We start from the raw sequence: 21,364 nt of genomic DNA on the forward strand, positions 1-21,364 counted from the left end.
AATGAAAACTGACTGTTTTAATGAGGCAGAAAAAGTAAAAAGCACAGCATGAAACGACTGACCTTCCAACAATGACTAAACAATCTGATTTATGATCTATACACAACTTTGGTGTTTATTCTGTACATTTTTTTGTATTGTGTTTTGGTTTTTAGACTTTTCTGGTATTCTTGTTGTCATTTTGTCAACCCTCATTAGCATTCTGCTCTGTCGGACCTCACACCTGTATGAAGGAACTCACTTTGTTAGTTGATGTCACACCTTCATGTGGCTTCTTGTTGCTTTTTCCCTTCCAGACTATTTTCAGCACTGATGAAGACAAAAAACAGGAGACAGAAAGAACATGAGACTGAAGGAATCAGGAAAAATTAACTCCCATTGAAAAAGAAAGAAAAAAATGTTACAAAATAACAGAAAGTCCAAACCTCAGACAGCAGGTCAATGTTTTTGACTTATTTCTCCTTAAAGTCAATGGTCATACTCTTGTCTCTGCCTGGTGATGCTACTACCTTCCTTTCCTGGGATGTTGGGTTAGAAGGAGGTATTTTAGCGCTGAAGAGCGAAACTCGAGGGAAAAGAAGCTTTATTTGAGTCTGTTGGTTTTGACTCTAAGTGTCCTGTAACGTCTACCTGAGGGAATGGGGGAGAACAGAGAGTGGCCTGGGTGTGAGGGGTCTCTGGTGATTCCCTGGCTTTCCTCTGATGTCTGCTGGTGTAAACGTCTCTGAGGGGAGGTAGTGTGGTCACAATCACCCACTCTGCTGCTCTCACCACCCGTTGCAGGTCCTTCCTGTCCTCTGCAGTGCAGCAGGTGAACCACACTGTACAGCAGTGGGTCAGGAGGATCTCTATGGTGGAGCAATAGAGGTTTGTGAGCAGCTTTCTCTGACAGAAAAGAAAAATAAAAACAAAGCGAGCATGCAAGATGCTTTTATCTTTAAAACTTTGTTTCCAAAATTCAATGTAACTATCTGTACACTTTACAATAGCATACAGCCTGACAGATAACGAAGAAGTCTTTAACATTTTGAATACATCTTTGGCACAAATAGCAATTCTTGCAAGTAAAATGACTTAACACTGGTTCTACCATGACAAAAAAAAGTGTCATGATTAAAATTAAATTCAGGAATTTTCCCACAAAGCAAGCCGTATTCTCTACGTGCTAAGTTTAACAATTCAGTGACATGACGGTAAACTAAACATACGGATATTTGTAAGAAAAAAAAAACGCTCCATCTGATGTAAAGTTAAATCTTCATTAATACATTTAAAAGTGACATGTTTTCAAATCAAAATTGCAAAAGATTTTCCTTTAAGGATTGTTTTAAACATGAAGCTGCGTGTATTGTACAACATTCAGTGTCCAACAAACCGGTAATGCACATAAAGAGGAGCAGGACGAAAAGTATCAAATGTCTCTCACTGCTCTTTCAGAAAAAGCCATGACTGATAATTTTACATAATCACACATCCCATCGAGAAGATAAGCGCGCCCGGTGCTCCATTATACACTCAGTGTACGATTTATGTACAATTTCCATTCATAGTCTGGACTTATGCGCTCGTGATATTATGTCCGAGCAAACACCCTTGTGGTCTTTAACAATTTCACTTGAATAAAAACAAAATTCTAATTTCTGGAGAGCTAGTCACTTCTGGTGAGATAAGGCACAAAAAAAATAAATAAATAAAAGAAGGGCTAGCCACCACTGAACAGAACCTGTGCTAAGTTCGCAGCTAGGGTTGTTTGGGCGGAGTGGGATTCGGCAGGCCGGTTTACATATGGGGAGGGCTACAACTCATCACAGTCACACTACACAACACACACTGAACACTGACATAAAGAAAAGAAAGAAAGAAAAAAATAGGAGAAGGTTGGGTGTCTTCATGTTTTTGTATCTGCAGCTTTGAGGTCTGATTGTCTCTTTCCATCTAAACATTTTAAAGGTGACAGCATAGGAGATGCCGTAGGGAGGAACGTGTGAGGAGAGGAATCATAAAATGACCAATCGTAACATAAAATGCACTTTCAAACAAGAACTGAAAAGAAAAGTTCAACAATGCATGCCAAATTTTCACAGAGATTCAAATTAACTCTCGAGGGTTTGGGTGCTGACCAAAAACAGGCAATAGAGAGTTTTTTTCGCTTTACCTCCTGTGTTTAGGTCTGTAAATTTGCCCACACAGCATCTACACTTTTGTGTGCTGTGTGTCTCACTATCAGAAAAATTAAGGTGAAACGACAGAGGAGGAAAATGTCAAGTTTGCCTTGAGAGTCCAGCCTGCAATCGGGCAACAACACATTCATATAGTTACCATTCTTGAAACAAGTCACCTTAAACTGTGCTAAGCAAAATGACAGAACAAATGTTTTAAAGCACTCAGTAAAAACGTATGAAACAGACAGGTAGAGGGGCTTTCGGTGAAGCTGACAGAAACAGTATAACCACCTTCATCCAGCTGTTAAATGTCAGGCCAATTTTTCCAGCGTACCAAAACTTCACGGTGCACGTCCTGCCACCATACAGAGCCTCTCGGGGTATTGTAGTGTAATATTTTTTGGACACGATGCACTATAAGTAAAAGATGATATAATTATGGTAAATGCCATTAGACTCTTCGGTCTAATGACGGTAAAACCAAAGGTAAAACCTACGTATAAACACAAAATGATATAATTTGCATGAAATATATCACAAAATAATAAGAGTAAGATGTGAGGCAAAAAATCTCTGTAAAAGATGACCTAACGATCACTTATCTTCTGTAAAGTGAGATCTAGGGGTGAAATATGATAGCCTGACATTATGATCTGACCAATAGATTGAGAAAAGTATAACGGTGTCAAAACTGTCCCTCCTATCATATGGCCTATAGGCATGCTAAAATGACCGACTCTCACAGCAAAAAAGACGATGCACAGCTCGGTATCTTTGGTTCTTATTGGGTGTTATCACTGCTAAGAATTACCCCTGGATACTTTTTGTTGAAGAATAAATCCTGCTGCCCCCAAATGCTAACTTCTCTTGGTGTGTTTTTTGAAGACTTAATATTTACACTTCAGTATCGGGGTGGAGGAACTCGGTACTCTCTGGGTAAAAGCTTGTGGACCACCTGTATGCTGGAATATTTTAGTTGCATTTATGGCTAACGCACGTAGTCCTCAAGTGAAGCCAGAGTTGCTAAAACAAGTCACCGGCAATTTCTTCGCCTTCCTTGGACAGCAGCATCTATGAACTACCCCCCTCAAATGCCAAATCCAAGCAAAATGCTGCCTGTGCATGCTAGGAAACAAATATTGTCTACGTATCTACAATAAATAGATGTACAACCGTAACGCTGTATGAAGCGTCTTCGTTGTGGTCTGGGTCAATGCCCGTTAGCTACTGCACACTGAACCAGCAGGGTGAGTGTGCTGGTTTTGTTAGCGATATTCTTTATTAGCCCCACATTTGTGATACGTGTATGATATATGTAATATATTATTGGAGACAGGGCAGGCATATGTTCTCACACCTTTCATTTGTTTGTGTATAAGGTGAATTGTACAGCTTTTTCAGGACGCGTCTGTCAGACACGTTGCTCACTGGTTTCGCTAAAGTTTTTGGGAAAGAACCAGGAAATGCACACTTTTTAAAGATTCATTATTTATTACTCTTTTTATTGACAAACAGTAAAACAGATCATCAGGAAGTCATCAACAAATAGCATAACATTTTATAAAACATGCTAAAATTTTTGAAAACAACAATTTATTTATTTATTTTTAGAAAACAAGTACTAAAGTAGTACTTTTTAAAAAACAACAGTACAGAAATAAAATATTTCTTGATACAAAATTTACAATTCTTTTAAAATGTCTTTAACGGTATCTGACAAGTCAGGATTGCTGACAGATAGGGTACGACGTACAATCTCACTTTAAGATGGAGAAAAAGAGCGGGTTTTAACCGCCTCCGTCGATTTTTCGCTGCTCTAACCCTCAATGTTATATGTAATAGTTTTCTACCGGTTGAAACTCTGTTCTCAATCGCTTGACTGTAGAGTTCTGTGAGATGAGACACAGTCGTGTGTCTCTCCACTTCTGTCACAAGTTTTACCTCATAATTCCCCATCACTTCAGGTATTTACGGTGTTGTGGGTGTTACGGGTTGCTTCCATATGTAGGCCGCTGTTGCGAGGTCTGCCAGTTTGACGGTGTTGTTGTTTTTCTTCAGAGCGCAGTACATATCGTTGATGGTATGCTGGACGTACGCCTCCGATCTCAGGTCAAACAAAACAGTTCCAGCAACAGTTCTGATGCGTTGCTCCTCCGTGGGGAAGTTATGTAGGGTTAAGTGCTGGATGGCAGGGATAAAGTTGGGAGCGTAGAGCTCGCTGATGATGGTGTAAAAGTTGTTCTGGTAGAAATGAGACGTAATTGTTTCCAGGCACGGGTGATCTTTCTGGCTAGGATGGTCGGTCAGGCATCTGTGGCAATTCTCCCTGTATGTTTCCAGAACTTTATCGAGGAGATAAAGTATGGCTGTTTCACCACGCCGAAGAGGGCCTTTGACAATGGCCCGTCAGCCTCATCCCACTTGCTACACTGCCCTGGTGGTGATGATGATGGGGGCGCTGCTGGTGATGCTGCTGGTGGTGGTGCTGCTGGTGTTGGGGCTACCGGGTATCTGGGAGGAGGAGCTGGCTCAGCACGGCCTGCATAAAGGGTAGGCATGCTAGGTACCGGAGAGCCGTCGAGCTCCATCAAATCCCCTCCGAGTCAGCAGAACCAAAGAGCCTTCTGGGACGCGGGTACCACGTTGGCTGCACAGCGGTCGGTGTGAGATGCTTCTGGGCTGCTGTTGCTGCTGGTTGACCACGTTCATGTGGATCGGTAGGCAGGTTGCAAGTCTCTGTGATCATCGCTTCCATTGACCATCTTTATGACACACAGGGGTGGGCGGTGATGTATATAATAACTGGAAAAAGAGGCACAACTGAGGAGAAGAGGTCGTGATCATTTCAGGAGATGGAACCACAGGTTTCCCTTACTCGAAAACAGAAGATATTCAATCTAAAGACCAGGCTGTCTCCATAGATGAGGATAGTAAGTTTTTCCATCACACGCAGTATTTTAACAGAAAAAAATATCTGTTATATTCGGTACGGCTTTCATTCATTCATTCAGTTACTTTACATAAGTGCTTTTTTTGTTTCTACACAAGCAGTTTCAAGAAACTTGGACACAGAGGATTCTGAAGAAAGGGCTACTCTTTCAAGAGTTGAAGTTGAAATTGAACACACCAAGAAATTGCCATTCAATCCAGTGGGGGCACGCTTCTAGGGTCGCCTGCCATCCGGTTAACTGGCGAACGCTAGAACTCATTCGGCAGCGTTTCTGGTGGCCTTCCCTGGAGAGGGATGTAAAGGAGTTCGTGGCTGTCTGCGCAATCTGCGCACACAACAAGACTTCCAATCAGGTCAGTCCAGGCTTTCTCCAACCCCTCCCTGTGCCTAAGCGGCCCTGGTCCCATATTGCTGTTGATTTCGTTTCTGGATTACCTGTGTCTCAAGGGAATACTGTCATACTTACCATAGTAGATCGTTTTTCCAAGGCTGCCCACTTTGTACCCCTGCCGAAGCTACCGTCTGCTAAGGAAACTGCCAAGGTTCTGGTCCAGAATGTTTTCCGCCTCCATGGCATACCTGCTGACATTGTGTCTGACCAGGGACCGCAATTCACATCAGAGGTATGGCAAACCTTTTGCACTGCTCTAGGAGCCACAGTCAGCCTCACATCTGGTTTCCACCCACAATCTAATGGTCAGACCGAACGCACCAACCAGTCTCTGGAAGTGTTTTTGCAGTGTATGGTGTCGGAGAACCCTTCGTCATGGTGTGAGAGGCTCCCATGGATCGAGCATGTACACAATTCTTTCACTAATGCTTCTTCTGGATTGTCTCCATTTCAGTGCTCCCTGGGCTATCAGCCCCCCTGTTTCCCTCCCAGGAAGCGGAGATAAACATCCCCTCAGTGACATCACTGCTTCGTCGTATGCAGGGTACTTGGAGGCGCGCACGTCAGGCCCTGCTACGGTCTAATCAGAGGATGGTTTCCCAGGCTAACCGTCATCGGAGGCCTGCCCCGACCTACCATTCTGGTTTTTCTTCTGCTGCAGTTCCAGTTCCACCTGCTCCTACCATTTGCCATCTGGGTTTCCTCCGTTCACCTCCTGGTTCAGTTGGCTTACCACCTGGAAAGCCACCGACCTTCGCATTTGTCTGTCCGACGTTCATCTCCACCAACCTGTCGCTGCCACCCTCCCCGGATCCCCACACCAGCCGAAGCCCATTCCGAGCTTCCCTAAGTTTTGAGTTTCTGTTGTAGCTTCGATTCACTTAGCGCGTCGATTTTGTTTTTGGTTAAATATCACTCCTTCGAGTTTTTGGTCTTATCAAGCCTAGTGGCTTTGCCTTTAGTTGTTTTTCCCTGTCCTTGTTTTCTCATAGTTTTGCATTTTAGTTTCCAGTTCTTGCCTGGGTGTTACCCACCGTGAGTTCTGTTTTCGCAATTAGTCCTCTCAGCCTCTAGTAGCAGTAAAGCCTAACTTTCCTTATTTGTTAGTATTTCCGTTTAGTCTTCCGCCTGCGAGCCGAAGCCTTGAAATATTATTTCTCAACAATAAAGCTTAATTCTCTGCGTGCCTGCTCATTGTCTGCATCTGAGCTCACCTACAGAATCCTAACAGTTGCAAACATAAAAATATATATTTTTGAGCGCAAAATGGATTTTTGTTTGCTCAGATTAAGTTTTTCTTTGCTCAAATATCTTTTTCTGTGCTCAAAATTTCACACTGCACGCTCAGGATTGTGGCACAAATATAATTCCATATTGGGGAGGTTGAATATTGCCCATTGTAACTGTACCAGCAGCATGGGCCTCTTCCTTGGATTAAATTTATCTTGCTGTGTGTATGTGAAACACTTGAACACTGTGGCACAGGTCACCGAACAAAGAAAACTGATTACATCCAGATTGCATATTCCAGTTTTGCAATAAACTGTGTCAGTAATAAATTAGGTTCATCCATCCATCCATTCTCTTTACACCGCTTTATCCTCACTAGGGTCGCGGGGGATGCTGGAGCCTATCTCAGCTGACTCGGGCAAAGGCAGGGGACACCCTGGACAGGTCGGCAGTCTGTCGCAGGGCTAAATTAGGTTCATCAGCTTATTCATATGCAAAGAGAACTATACTTTTATACTGACTATTGAACTGGGCCCATCTAGTGGTTAGTCCATAGAATTACATCCCTCAATAAAGAGCTATAGACATTTACAGCTATACAATGCAATTATAATATTAATAATGATAATGAAACACTAATTATAAAAGATTGTAGTTGATATATTCTGTAAGTGCACACATGAGGACGTAATATTGCAGAATTTTTCCGTAGTTTTCATGAAGAAGCCCACAGTGTGTACTTTTCATTTGGATCTTCTGCGCATGCGCACAAGGGGGTCAGGTTTGTTTAGCATCACCAAATGCTTTGTTTTTCTGCTCGGATAGAATGGAGTTGACGAGCTAACACCGACACCAGCGACGCAAATCGTTTCTCAGGTAAAAATCTAAATAACTGTCAGCATTCTCAGTCAGTGCTTTCATTCTTTGACCAGCATCACTTCTATGTAGCTTTCATCAGCGCCGTTTGTTTGAACGGGATGCACAAGACACTGATGCTAGCTGCTACCTGACATTAGCTTTAGCAAACCGTTCACCCCTCGTTGCCACTCAGGTACATTTGTTAGAAGCTTACTTAGTGGTTGTACAGTCAGTGCTGGCGAGTGAAGCTTTAATTCCTGAAGAGGAGCTTCTTCAGCTGGGGTTTTAATATGAGCTAACGCGACGTTAGCTTTGCCCGGGCCAGTACCTTTGATAGCGAGTGTCAATATTACTCAGAGAGGAAGTCTTAGTACAATATATACCGCGTAATATTACATCTGTTTTATATTTTATTCTTGTAAATATCACAAAAATAGAATGACTAGTAGTGTAAACTACTTTTCTTAAAATTGTAATCTTATTTTACCGTGCAAAGTATCGCAACCCTGTTATCATTCGTAATGCATTACTTTTATAGTCACGCAATTATTGTTAGGAAAGTCTTGCTGTAAACTGATTATCAGGTTTTAATGATCAGAAATTGAGAGGTTTCTGTCACATTTTATCTGAACACTATCATAATTTGAGCTAACCCTCATGTGAACCGTGTCTGAATACATTCACAGTTTTTCTGTCAGCCTTTTGGTTAAGTTTATACATCAGTTTCAAACAGAGACCTAATACAACTATTTTACACTAAGGAACTAATGAGGTGGAGGGATGATAGTCACATTGCCCCTGGCAGTGGTTCAGATTTATGGCTAGATCATTTTATAAGAGCGTGAAGGTCTTTCCACCCTGGGAAGCATATAGTATAATAGGTAATCCATTACTGTAAATGTTAGATCTGTTTTGCCAAGGTCATGTTACCACTGCTTCCTTATAGAGATGACAGTGCAGATTTACTTGTAAAGCTTTAAAATCCAACTGGCTTTACTTAGGCTATACAGAAATGACATATATAAGTAAAACAAAAAAGTTTATCATGACAGATTTTCTATCTCATTATCCTTTCTAGTCTCTTGCAGGAAGTACAAACTTGTATGCATTACAAAAACTTCAATGTAGTGTCATATTTTATAAATATTCAAAAATTATGTAGGGAATATGGGGTATGCTCTGTAGAAATTACCTTAATCACACAAACACACCGTTCCATTTAGAGAGGAAAATCATGTTGAAAGAAATGTTGTGTTAGGATCAAATTATACCTAACAAGTGTTAAACTCTAACAATGCAGGTACAAGCTGACTTATGCTGCTGAAGTCAATTTAGATAGCAGCTAGAGGAAGACAGAGAAGACAAACTCATGGGGAATACAAGCAGCGAGAGGGCTGCCGTGGGCCAGGGGGAGAAGGTCCAGAGGAGGGACAGCCGGGGTACCAAGGAGGGAGAGAGGCCAAAAATCCTGATGGATAGCCCAGAGGATGCAGATATTTTTCATGGAGAAGACATGAAGGTTAGTCGAGCTCCTGCCTCAGAGGCACATATCCGCTGCAAACATTGTTCTTTGATGCCTGATCGTGGTTCTAATGGAAATTTCAGGCTCCCTTAGAGAAAGAAGAGTTCCTTGCATGGCAGCAAGATTTAGAAGCAGAAGATAAAGGGCCGACTTTAGACCGACCAACAGTTTTTCGCTGGACTGGCGATGGAAAAGAGGTGTACCTCTCTGGATCTTTCAACAACTGGGCCAATAAGATTCCCCTTATTAGAAGGTGAGCGCAACTTCTGAATTCTGTGTGATACTGGGTTTACATTTTTGTGACATTCCTCTATTTTTGTTTTCATAAGAAAATGTTTATCATGTGTCATTTAATGTATAGAGTTAGAATATTTTCAATAAAACTGCTTGTTGCTCCAAAATTGTCAGGCATCTTAGCCTTAATGACCACCTTTAAGCTTACTAATTAGAAATCCGATACATTTTATTGATTGATGGTGTTAAAGAAGCACTGATTTAACTCGCCTGTGTCTCTCTTGTCATCTGTCAAAGTCAGAACACCTTTGTGGCAATTGTTGACTTGCCGGAAGGGGAGCATCAGTACAAATTTTATGTGGATGGCCAGTGGACCCACGACCCAGCTGAGGTCAGCAGTTTATTCTCACAACCAAATATGAGCTTTTGGGAGTTTTTATTTCTGGCAGCAAGCATTAATCTGAAAGACAGACCATATTGATGACCATGCAAATGTCAAACATCCTGTTCATCCTGAAAAATACTGCAGCAGATATGTACAATGATTCATCTTTTGCATTGTGAACTTGATAAATTGTGCAGTGGGAGACAGGATTGGAGATGGGGTGTTCTTTCACGTAATTATTTTAAGATGCTTTCAGGGTTTATTAATATTTTTGTTTTGTTTTTTGTCTGAGGAATTACATTGAGTCTGTGTAGTGTGTATGTTGCAGCTATATTTGTGATTTTGATTGTGCCATGTCTCCTAACAGCCTGTTATAACCAGCCAGCTAGGCACAGTCAACAATATCATCCAGGTGAAGAAAACTGACTTTGAGGTGTTTGACGCACTGATGGTGGACTCGCAGAAATGCTCAGACATGTCAGGTCAGTGGTAACAACCAGTTTTTATTTCTGCTTTATTAGAATTCACAGCTTTTGAACGCAGGAATGTTAGTGTGCTGAAAGAATTGCAATTCCTTGTACTTTTTACTGTGCAAACAGAGGCCGACATTTCTGTTCACGTCTGTGGAAATGTTTGAAAATTACACTCAGGCAGACTATCGCGCCCTTTCTTTATCAGACCTGTCCAGCTCTCCTCCCGGGCCATATCATCAGGACGCTTATGTACCCAAACAGGAGGAGAAGTTTAAGTCTCCACCCATACTCCCACCACACCTCCTACAGGTCATCCTCAACAAAGACACCGGGATTTCTGTACGTATTTGTGTTATAGTTTAATTCCACTTATTGTAATCATTGCTTTTCTCATTCGGTGTTTTCTTACGACACTGAATTTCTAAATTTTGTGTTATATAAATTAAATTAAAATATCAAACAGCATGACAAGTAGTTGATGAAGTGCATCTACATGTGTAGATTGACTGAAATGATTTATTTGAAGTTTTTTGACATCCTGTATGAGAGAAGACAGAAATACAACAAAAAGTGAAAAAAAAATGATGAATTGTTATGTTTTGCTCTGTTGTTTGTCATTGTTTTTTCTGTTCTTTTTTGATATCCAGTGTGATCCTGCATTACTCCCAGAACCCAACCATGTCATGCTCAACCATCTCTATGCTCTTTCCATTAAGGTACGGCTTCAAGTTGAGTCTATGACACTGAAAACAATTTCTGTGTTTGATATTATTCAGCATGTAGCTGCTGACACGTGGGAATAACTGTGTGTGGTGACACTTGAGAAATGACCATCTTTGTTAGCATTTTTTTATAGAAAGTGCGAGCTGCTGCCGCACTTAGTGTGCTTGCACAAAGCTTTCGCAGCAGATTGTATCTGTGGAATGCCAACAATGATAACAAGCTGCTAATGGAACAGAAGGACAAGCTGGAGGACAGATAATTACCCTTCTTTCAACATTGTGACAGGAAAAGTGAAGTAAATGTGCGTGCCAAGATATAAATACAGACAGCCGCGTCAGGCTAAATGGGGAAAACAGAGGGGGAAAAAATAGAACACACAAGCAGAGTTCACATTTGTACCCTGATTGTGGAGTCCTATCTAAACCAAACAGTATTTTCCATTTCAGCTGGCAGCTGCTCAGATAGTCACTTGACTTTTTTCCATTTGGTTTTACCTTCAGTGATAGTTTTTGGTTTTAGTGTCCCATTCTCTTGAAAGAAATGCCGATGGTAGTTTCAGGTAAAATAAAAAAAAGAACATTCTTAAACTTTTAATTTAACCAATGAGGCCAAGAAGATCACAGTTTTTAACCGATGCACTGGTAATATGAGACCAGGCTGTGTGAGCCCAATGAAACTGTGTTTTCCATCTCACAAATTAACATGTTGTGCTACCAGAACTCTTTATATTTGACTAATGCTGCTAAATGACATGGTTAGTACATGATTTCATAGCTGCAAGACTAAAAGAAGTCTAACAGACACACTTGGTGAGTTAAAAAAAACAAAACAAAAACATAAATACAAGGCATTGCAAAATGTGGATCATTTTCTTTAACAGCTTCTTAATCTCTAATAAAAAAGGTGCATATTTTATAGCTGCTTCACAATAAAAGCCATCCATGCTTTCATTGCTTTTTTTAAAGGTAAATCTCTCGTACTCTGAATACTCTGGTTTATAGTATTATAACGCTGCACATAGTAAGACTGATGCCACTGTACAGCTCACATGTATCTTAGCTGCAAACATGCATGTAATTGTTGAGAAAGTCTGCAGTTTTTGAGTTTAGTTTTTCTGCTTGTTATCTTTTTCTGTCACAGGATGGAGTGATGGTGCTCAGCGCGACACACCGCTACAAGAAGAAGTATGTCACCACTTTGCTATATAAGCCCATCTGATTGAAGACTGTCCAGTGTGTTTACTGTACACTGAGTGTTCAAAATATGAGCTCCATCTGTTAGGTTTTTTTTTTGAGAGAGAGACGGAGATCAGGTGGGATCAATCTCTCGGGTTTCATCCGTTAAATCCATCCTGACTTCAAGAAGCAGCTCTGAACAAGGTGGCGAAATAATTGCTTGCAGAATTAAGTTTGTAAAACTTGAAATTAATTGTTTGCAAAATTCAAGATTGGTTTTTACTATATACTTTACACAGAGTGTAAGGAAAATGTGAAATAGAAATTAAGTGATAAAATGAGCTTGAACAGATTAATCATTTCTAAGGATGCTTGTATACATCTGAGGTTATTTAAGTGATGACATTCCTTTAACTATTCTGAACCTTGAATACACAGAGCCTAGAAAGTACAACTTTAGAGACTTCTATTCTTTCCCAAAACTTTTAAAAAGCCCTCAGCCACTTGCATGATAATCTTATATCAACCTAAAGTTTATAAAAGGTTAACAGCTCTTAGACTATATCTTGTACACTCTTTGTATATCCAGTAATTGCACATTTAGGATGGTAAATGTCACAGTCACTCCAGTCCTGCATAATCTGCCTTTATATGTTCACTGACTGCCCTCAGTTTTCAACAACACTACCTTTGCTGAGTAGAATACAAAGACAATAATAACGGGGTAGAACACTGACATGTCTGTGAACAAAACAGACAAATGTACGGAAAGGACTGGTAATGCTAGGAAAAGAAAGATCTCAGAAAACTAAAAACTGCTGTCGCCTTTCCCATTGTTCGTAAGGCAACAGTAGTTCAATCAAGAATGTGAATGTTGAAGTCAAAGAAGGAAACAATGCACTGTAGTAGCTTCCACTGTTTTTTCATTTTGCCGTTAATGTTAAAACTGATGAAATTTATTTAGCGGCGATCACACAGCGCACAGTAGATGTCTTCTATGAAGTATTTAGTAACATATATAAATTATATCTTTTTCTACATTAGTTGATGATGATGTTTGTTTTGTCGTCTTTATGAAGTTAGTTGCAGTGTTGTGGCAAGAACATGCTAGTCAAGACAAGAGCAAAAGTGTGTCTTAGCAGATAGTTTGTTTTTTTTTAATGTAGGGTATGTACACTTGCAGTCCGACATTGTATCAGAAGAATAATGATTACCTTTTTGAAGATTTAGGCAGGTTTACATTAACATTTTCTCTTCATTTATACTTGCCTTGGAACCTCCCGATTTAGAATGCCCATGTCTTATTTGCCTTGGCAGATGCATTTGCCAAACTTTCTTGTTCAAACAGATTGCCACCTGTCGTTGCCCACGCCAGTGCAATCATACAGGTTTGATACAATCACCCTTTAGAGGAGTGCTGTTGATGCAGCCACTAAAGTGAAATGTGCTCTTGAATTTGCTATTCTCAGTTTTAAAATAACTGGACGGTATATTTTCTCTACTGGAAGAAAAACAACTGCACTTGAAGCCCGGTTACATTTCGGTGGCACGAACATTTCATTGCTCCAATTGGTTGTAAGGCTATCAAATTGTGTCCAGAGACATTTTAACACTCCATTTAAATCAAAACTGAGGAAGGTTCAAGAATAATACGCATTTGTCTGTTCAAAATAATGCATTAAATTAAGAATTACTCCTGAGGACTGTACTACGAAGCAAGAATAGTGGGTTAGCGAGGTATGTAGAACTTAAAGCCGGAGTTTTCAGCGTCACGAAGGTGGCTCTCTTTTAACCTAGCAAGATCACCATGGTAACTGACACTGTGGAGCTAAGAGATGATTATCTATGAGTTCAAAAAAAAAAAGATTCTCAGCTGAGAGAATGCACACCTGTTGAGCTGTATGTTACTAGTACTGCTGAACGAAACTATGGAGTTACAGTATCACACACTGCTGTCGTGGGAACCTAGATGCATTCAGTTGGTGATGCAGAAAATACGTAATCTTTTTATAATTGGTCCTTATTTTCTTCCAAGATATTTAACAGTGTTGGTAGTGCAGATAGTAGAACACAGATTAGAAAAATGGTTATTGTGTTTGTATTTATTACAGAAAATACTCACTCAATAACATTAATTTCACTGATTTGGCGTAAAGCTCAAATAATATCCTGCATTATGGGACAGTGTCAGACCTAAATGTACTTCTATAAAACATCATGGTAAAATGTTTGAAGGTTAACACCTCCTAAAGCTGTCACTTGAGAAATATGCAGCTGCACTGGTTGGTTACATTTCTAGTGGTTCTCCTAGTTACAACCTGTTGACTAAAGTAGGCAGCACATTGGTCCATTTTAACAGAAAGAAGGGTCTCACGACAAGTTAAATGCCACAGAATCTGAAGTAGAAAGTCTGAAATTTACAAATCAGATTAATAGCCACTGTTGTGATACCCAAAGAAAGCCTGGCTATGTTGAACTTGCTCCACAGTACAGCCCTCTGATAGTTGATCATTGCTAATTTTGTTATTATTTGTTTGTACTATTGAACATTGCCAATTTTCAGTAACACAACCACTTCAGATCATGTTGATTTAAACATACTTGAAGGTGAAATGATGAAGAAACAGCGCTTAGGAGGGGGTCATCCTATGATTGTATGATAGACGAACACTGTTTCTGAGGATTTAGTTTGTCATAGTATATTTATCTGCATTGTTTAAGGACTTCATGAAGTCTAAAGGACTGGAATGTGTTTTAAGTTAAATGTACAACTTCAGCCAACATCAATGCATCCTTGCTAAATTATGGTATCCACAGTGGGTATGATTGCCACAAACAAATGAGACCATGATGTTAATTATTTTAATTCTACATAATGATGTAGGCCAGTAGAGGCTGAGTCCTCATTTGTTTGTGTTAACTTTGCAGTTGCCTAAGAGCTAACATGGTAACTACTTATTGTTAGGATGCTAGACATTCAAATCAATTGCATTATCTGTAAGCATGTTGTTGACCCTTTGAACCACGTTTTCCATTTTGAGACATATTTGTATTTAAAGTTAAGGTACAAGTTAATATGTATTTTTTTCCTTCATGTATTGCTTTATTGTGTCCATAAACTGTCATCATACACAATCTACATACGTTACTTCACCGTCACCTGAAGACCTATAATCTCGGACAGAAAATTAGTCAGTTTTGCTTATTTTGCCATATTTTGCTGTTTTAAATTTAAAATTCCACTGCTGAATCTGATTGACAGCACTCCAGAGTGATGCCGATACGTCTGCATGGACATTGAATTTCAAAGCAGCTTTTTCTCAGTGAATTTGTAATTGTGATAATGTTTTACACACTTTAAAACACATCTCTAGCATCCTTTACATATAAGGATTTATGCATTTTTTTAAATCTATCTTTCTTTTTTGTATTTATTAAGCCATATGAGCCAAAATAAAAACAACATGCTGGAAAAGTCTCACAACATTCTCTTCTGCTGATTCTGTTCATCCATCTTTAAGCACTTTAAGTACTCTGCAGGTCATTGCAGCATTGACCATGAAGCCTGGGATGGTTCATGTTGTGATGCAGGTTAAATATGTTGCTCTGTTTGTTGGTGTCTGACATAATTTAATGTTGCTGAGGTTGTTAGTCATTTCCTCCTTTGCTCACATACATATGACTGTTAAACACATTCATAGATTTATGATCATGCACGGTAACTCCCAGAGCTTACGAATGTCTGACCAGGGTTTCTTGACCTTCTTCTGAACCCTTGACCTCATTTTGAGGTCCTGGCCCCCTGTAAGAGCTTTAAAATGCTAATGCGAGTGTTGATTTACATTTATATTTATGGAGGAAGCCCACATAGATTGCACAGAGAAGAGAAAATCCTTCCAAGAGCACAAACCTCAACCAAGGCTGCTCAATCCTCAAAAGAAGTTTTTTTTTTAAATCAGTAAAAATATATTAGAAAACGTCTTCTACATTCTGATTCAGGTCAGCATCAAAGTGAGCACTGTGATGGACAAATCAATGTTGTACATGTACCAGAATTCTAATGTATTTGCTGAACGTGTTGTAATAGCTTCCACTCTTTAAGGAAGACTTTCTACAATATTCTCTTCAAGTAATGAAATACTTGTGGCCAAACACTCTTTTAAAAAACCCTTGCAATTAAGTTTTATTTAAGGTTATGTCCCTGGTGTTTTCTAAGCAGTCAACGCTATGGCTAAGGAATGACTTCTGCAGGTTGATTTGTAACAAATCTAAGGAAGCAATCGTCATTGTACGGCGTGGGGCTTTGCGGAACAGTATTCTTAAGAGTCAGTCTCCAGTTTATATATGTATAGCTGAATTATTCCAATGTTGCAACTTGCAATTGTGTTGCCTGAATTCGGTTTACAGTGTTAAGGAGTTGAAGTTGAGGAATAAGTGGAGATAAAAGTTGTGGATTAATTTGCATTGAGTTACATCTTTGCCATTTTAGGGCATGAATGTATTATTTTCATTGAAAAAAAGAATTTCTAAAGGAGTCACAGACCACGCCTGAACTCAGATTCCCAAAATCCTCCATTTTTCATACCTCTTTCCCTTTCCTTGGTCTTGTTTTTTTTTTTTTTTTGTATTATCACTTGACAATAACAACCATTGTATTTCCATTGCCTTAGAAGGAGCCATTAATATCCAAGGAATCCTACTGTTTCTGCTGAATGATCAAACCAAAGTTTTTACTATCCTTGGAACTTGAGACAAGGACTGTTCAACTGGTTGCAATCTGAAACTTCACCTCAAGATGTTGCAAAATTCTGTTAAAATATCATTAAATCTGAACTTTATTACATTATACATTCCCAATGCTCTGACCTTCCACCAATCTATACTAAAATTTACATACTGTCATAACCTTTCATTCTGCTAACAATTGAGAAAGGGAGAATGAAAAAGCATTTGTCATAGCTAGTCTGATGGTAAATGTTGATTGTATTAAATGAACAAGTTTAAAGCATTGCTTTACAACCTAGTACTCTAGGGTCAGTTGGGAACTACAGAAGAAAACAGATGTTACTTTTAGGGTAAAGCAATTTGTTCCTTAGTGGCATAGTTAACAAAGCAAAAATGATAATACAGAATAAACAGGGCTGGTGGATGTTGCTAAATCAAAGAACCAAATAAAACCAAAGAAGGCTGAAAGAATTACAAAAGTCAACTAAACAAAAACTGTTAAATTCCTTAAGTCAAACTTAATAGCAACACCCATAACCAACAACAGAAACTCAACAAACAAGTGTGTCAGAACACGTGGAAGAGCTGTAAACTGATGTTCCAGTCATCACCTGGACACAACTTCACCACTAAGTTAGCAGCTGCCAACCGAAGTCACAATTCACACACAGCAGTAACTCCTCCTCGGCAGGCACTCCCTAAGCAAAATCCGGAAAAGTCCACCACAACAACACCAGGGGCTGTAACACTTGTGATCCTAGTGGTGTATTACTCACTGGTGGATGAAGTATTCAGGCCCTTCAGTAAAAGTACCCCATTACAATTAACAATCCTGCCTCAAAAATCCCAATTGAAAGTGAAAGTATGTATTATCTGAAGTGTTGAAGTAAAAGAACTAGTTTGGTCCCTCTGACCAATATATGCGTTTTTATGACATTGCTAAATTCTGATAATGAAGCATCACTATGTCAGCATCATGTTACTGTTGTAGCTGATGCAGGTGCAGCTACTTTAAACTACTTTATAAAGAGCTTTAAATACAGCAACAGCAGATACATCTGAGAGGTCATCACATGATCAATGTACGAGGAAAGAATATATTATTAAACATTTACGCTTGTATCATTTAAAACTTTATTGAAATAAAACCATGTGAGATACAACCCATTTCCCTGAAGATTTTTTTTCTCCAGTTTTCTTCATTGAATTTTCTTTCGGTTTAGGACTAGGTATAATCTGTGTCTGGAAAACTAAACCACAGACATCTAAAATTGCTTTAGGAAGACATCAGAAGTCAAAAGGTTGTAAACTACTGGCTTAACCTTTAGCAGTGTTTCACTCTATGATTTGTTATTATATCCACTGTAAAATCTTAAAAGTAACTAAAGCTGTCAGATTAACAGAGTGGAGTAAAAAGTACAAGATTTCCCCTGTAGAATATAGTGGATTGGATGCATAAAGTAGCTTAAAGTGTAATTACTGAAGGTACGAGTACCTCAAAGTTTAAATTAAATGCAATACTTGTACTTGCAGTAAATTGTACTTAACTACTTTCCACCACTAATTGAGTAATTCCCCTCTGGAAAGAGCATATTCATCAACAAAACAGCATTGAGATGGGTTAAGGAGTGTGTGAAAACAGTTGTCTGCTTCCCCACGTGCAGGTTTGTGTTTGAATGTCCGAGTCCATGGGACTGTGTGCAGTATGAACAGCTGACAGACGAGGTCCCACACCTGATAAATAAAAAGCGGCCTGATGTGAGAGCGAGATGTAGTTTGTGACTGATCTCCTGTCCGTCAAGATGAACACCCTTCAAGCCGTGCTTCTCCTGACCGTAAGCCTCTCTGCAGGTGAGTAGAACATAATAATAATGGATTAGATTTATATATTCTGGGCACTCAAAGCGCTTTATAATGGATCCATTATTCATTCACTCACCCATTCTCACTCTGGTGGTGGTAAGCTACATTTGTAGCCACAGCTGCCCTGGGGCAGACTGACAGAGGCATGGCTGCCAATCTGCACCTTCAGCCCCTCCGACCACCACCAGCATTCACACACCAGTGTGAGAGCAGCACTGGAGGCAAGGTAAAGTGTCTTGCCCAAGGACACAACAACACATGACTAGGTCAGAGTGGGAATTGAACCGCTGACCCTTTGATCATTGGATGACCCGCTCTACCACCTGAGCCACAGCTGCACCAAGGAAAGCTTCACACTGTACGTGCACATGGTCCTGGATATGACAAACTATTATTGTTTTTGTGCTTCAGTTCACTCCCTGGACTACAAGGCACTCACCCAGTTCAGGAACATGATCGTGTGCGTGATGCCTGATAGCTGGCCTGTTCTTGACTACGCTGACTACGGCTGCTACTGTGGAATGGGAGGCTCCGGCACGCCTGTGGATGACCTTGATAGGTGATGAATCAGATTCTACTACTTCACACTCGGATGACATTCTAACGAAAACCCGTTCAGTCCGTTTCAAAACTTGTCGTGTTTGACTTTTTGACCTGCAGGTGCTGCCAAGTGCACGACCAGTGTTACTCTGATGCAATGCAGCACGATGAGTGCTGGCCCATCCTCGACAACCCTTACACTGAGTTCTACGACTACAGCTGCGATGAAGCAAACAGGAAGGTCACCTGCGGCAGTGAGTGGACTGAAAAAATTATTCTCCGTTTGTCTGTTTTATTTTCTTTAAAGAAACGATACGATACAATAAGCCTTTATTAATCCCAGACTGGGGAAATGTCCTTGCTACAGCAGCAAAGGGGATAGTGCAAAGTTTTAAGAAATATCAGTAGGAAAATTTACAAAAAATATACACCAAGTACTACTTGTCATTGTCCATATTCCTCTGGATGGAAATATCGGTATTTAACATATTAATGGTCTTGAACAGATTATTAAAATAGGAGAAATACTGATAGAGAAGTACACACCCTCACATATTGTTCATATTTTATGCCTTCACAGTATGGTAACTATGGTAAGGTTTCCCTCATAGTGCCTATACGACATTTTAAATTACAGATCTATTTAGAATGTCTAAATAGCCTTTGTCATATTATTAAGTGTATGCTTAATCCTTAGTAAATGTTTCAGAGAGCAGGGAGAGTTTTACAACACTCGTTTCTGGAGAAAAATCTCTACTATTACACAGTATCATGCCTTGTTTTACATAAGACAAAAAAATACATAAAAGCCACCATGATTTATATATTGAATTTGAAAATGGCATGAACATTTTGGAACAGCTGGAATTCATATTATAGCCGTGTTTAACCACTGAAACCGTTAAACTATGTCCTTTTCTGTATTTTGAGTCATCAGTTTTCAGGCTAAAAGAACATTTAGGGTATTTTCACTGCTGTCAAATGTCAAAATGGGTCAGATTTGACCCAAACAGTGTGAAAGGGTTAATATTGCACAGATTTGTAGTAGCAACATTTCAACACTTTCTTTAAACAATGGCCTAAGTCATTTTTTTCAGTTTTTTTTCAGAATACACAAAAAAACTGCACCACACCACACAGAACCTTGACCTATAGCCATTCTACTAGAGGGATGTAGAATGGCTTACCTAGATGTGCCTACCTGTAGGATGTAGGCAATTTTATTCCGCATCATTAAGAGATGATTTAAGGGGAAAAAAGTCAAAAAATCACTTTATTTTAGGAATATTGATATTGCACACATTCGAGTATATATTGAAAACTTGCACTGCACCATTTTTTTAATGTACAAAATAATCACAATTCACAGCTATGAATGTGTTGATGTTGCACCAAAAGGGATGTCTGACTGCAGCAGGAAGAATGGACCTTCCTGTAGTGCTTGCTGACCTTCTGCTAATCACAGAGCGGATCTCTGCTTTCTCTTACTCAGATGATAACGATGTATGCGAGAAGTTCATCTGCGAGTGTGACAGGAAGGCCGCAGAGTGTTTCGGAAGAACACCTTGGAACCCCGAAAATGAACACCTGCCCAGCGACCAATGTCAGTAAAGACACGATCACCTGTATGAAAAGAGGATTTTATGCCTCGACTCGACACCTCCACCCTTTAGTTTTCCACAGCTGTATATTTACACAATCATATACATAGGTTAATAAACACCTGCAATCATCCATAATTCCCTTTATGTGTTGATTTTCTCTTGTTTGGAATTACGATCCTGTGTCTTATCCTAAATATTATCCTTACATATTCATTGATGACTATTTATTCAAGAATAAAATCCTTAATATGTTATCAGTAGAGGGCGCTATGTTCTGCCTTTTACTTTTCTAGCTTTCAGAAACAAAGTGTGATGATAATGATGCGTAGACTTTACTGCTTGAGGTTTGATGTGTGTCATCTGTTTTGTATACTTTCCGCAGCAGTTACATTTTGTATTATTTAATCAAATAATAGTATGCAAATAATAATAAAAAAGACAAAAATATTCAGGTTTTTGGATAACTTGGTGTCTTATTTTTCTGTTTGTGTCATCAATAAATCACTCCACATATGGTCACCCGTAATAG

The 21,364-nt window shown here is 39.5% G+C and overlaps 2 protein-coding genes across 2 annotated transcripts; both read left to right on the plus strand.

Annotated features, from left to right (window-relative positions):
• The first annotated feature begins 7,486 nt into the window (after nucleotides 1–7,486).
• prkab1a (protein kinase, AMP-activated, beta 1 non-catalytic subunit, a) lies at nucleotides 7,487–15,581 on the plus strand. The gene is made up of 8 exons (XM_022215668.2): nucleotides 7,487–7,609; nucleotides 8,892–9,110; nucleotides 9,197–9,366; nucleotides 9,645–9,738; nucleotides 10,100–10,214; nucleotides 10,411–10,544; nucleotides 10,853–10,921; nucleotides 12,069–15,581. Exons 2-8 carry the CDS (start codon nucleotides 8,961–8,963, stop codon nucleotides 12,144–12,146), a joined length of 810 nt encoding a protein of 269 aa, XP_022071360.1. The 5' UTR covers nucleotides 7,487–7,609; nucleotides 8,892–8,960; the 3' UTR covers nucleotides 12,147–15,581.
• Nucleotides 15,582–15,702: 121 nt separating this feature from the next.
• Nucleotides 15,703–20,970, plus strand: LOC110966336 (phospholipase A2-like). Its single transcript, XM_022215669.2, has 4 exons — nucleotides 15,703–18,679; nucleotides 19,103–19,250; nucleotides 19,352–19,485; nucleotides 20,724–20,970. The coding sequence occupies exons 1-4, from the start codon at nucleotides 18,631–18,633 to the stop codon at nucleotides 20,840–20,842; spliced, it is 450 nt and encodes a 149-aa protein (XP_022071361.2). The 5' UTR covers nucleotides 15,703–18,630; the 3' UTR covers nucleotides 20,843–20,970.
• The last annotated feature ends 394 nt before the right edge of the window (nucleotides 20,971–21,364 follow it).

The sequence above is a fragment of the Acanthochromis polyacanthus genome, chromosome 18 (assembly GCF_021347895.1).
Source record: "Acanthochromis polyacanthus isolate Apoly-LR-REF ecotype Palm Island chromosome 18, KAUST_Apoly_ChrSc, whole genome shotgun sequence".
Taxonomy (NCBI): Eukaryota; Metazoa; Chordata; class Actinopteri; family Pomacentridae; genus Acanthochromis; species Acanthochromis polyacanthus.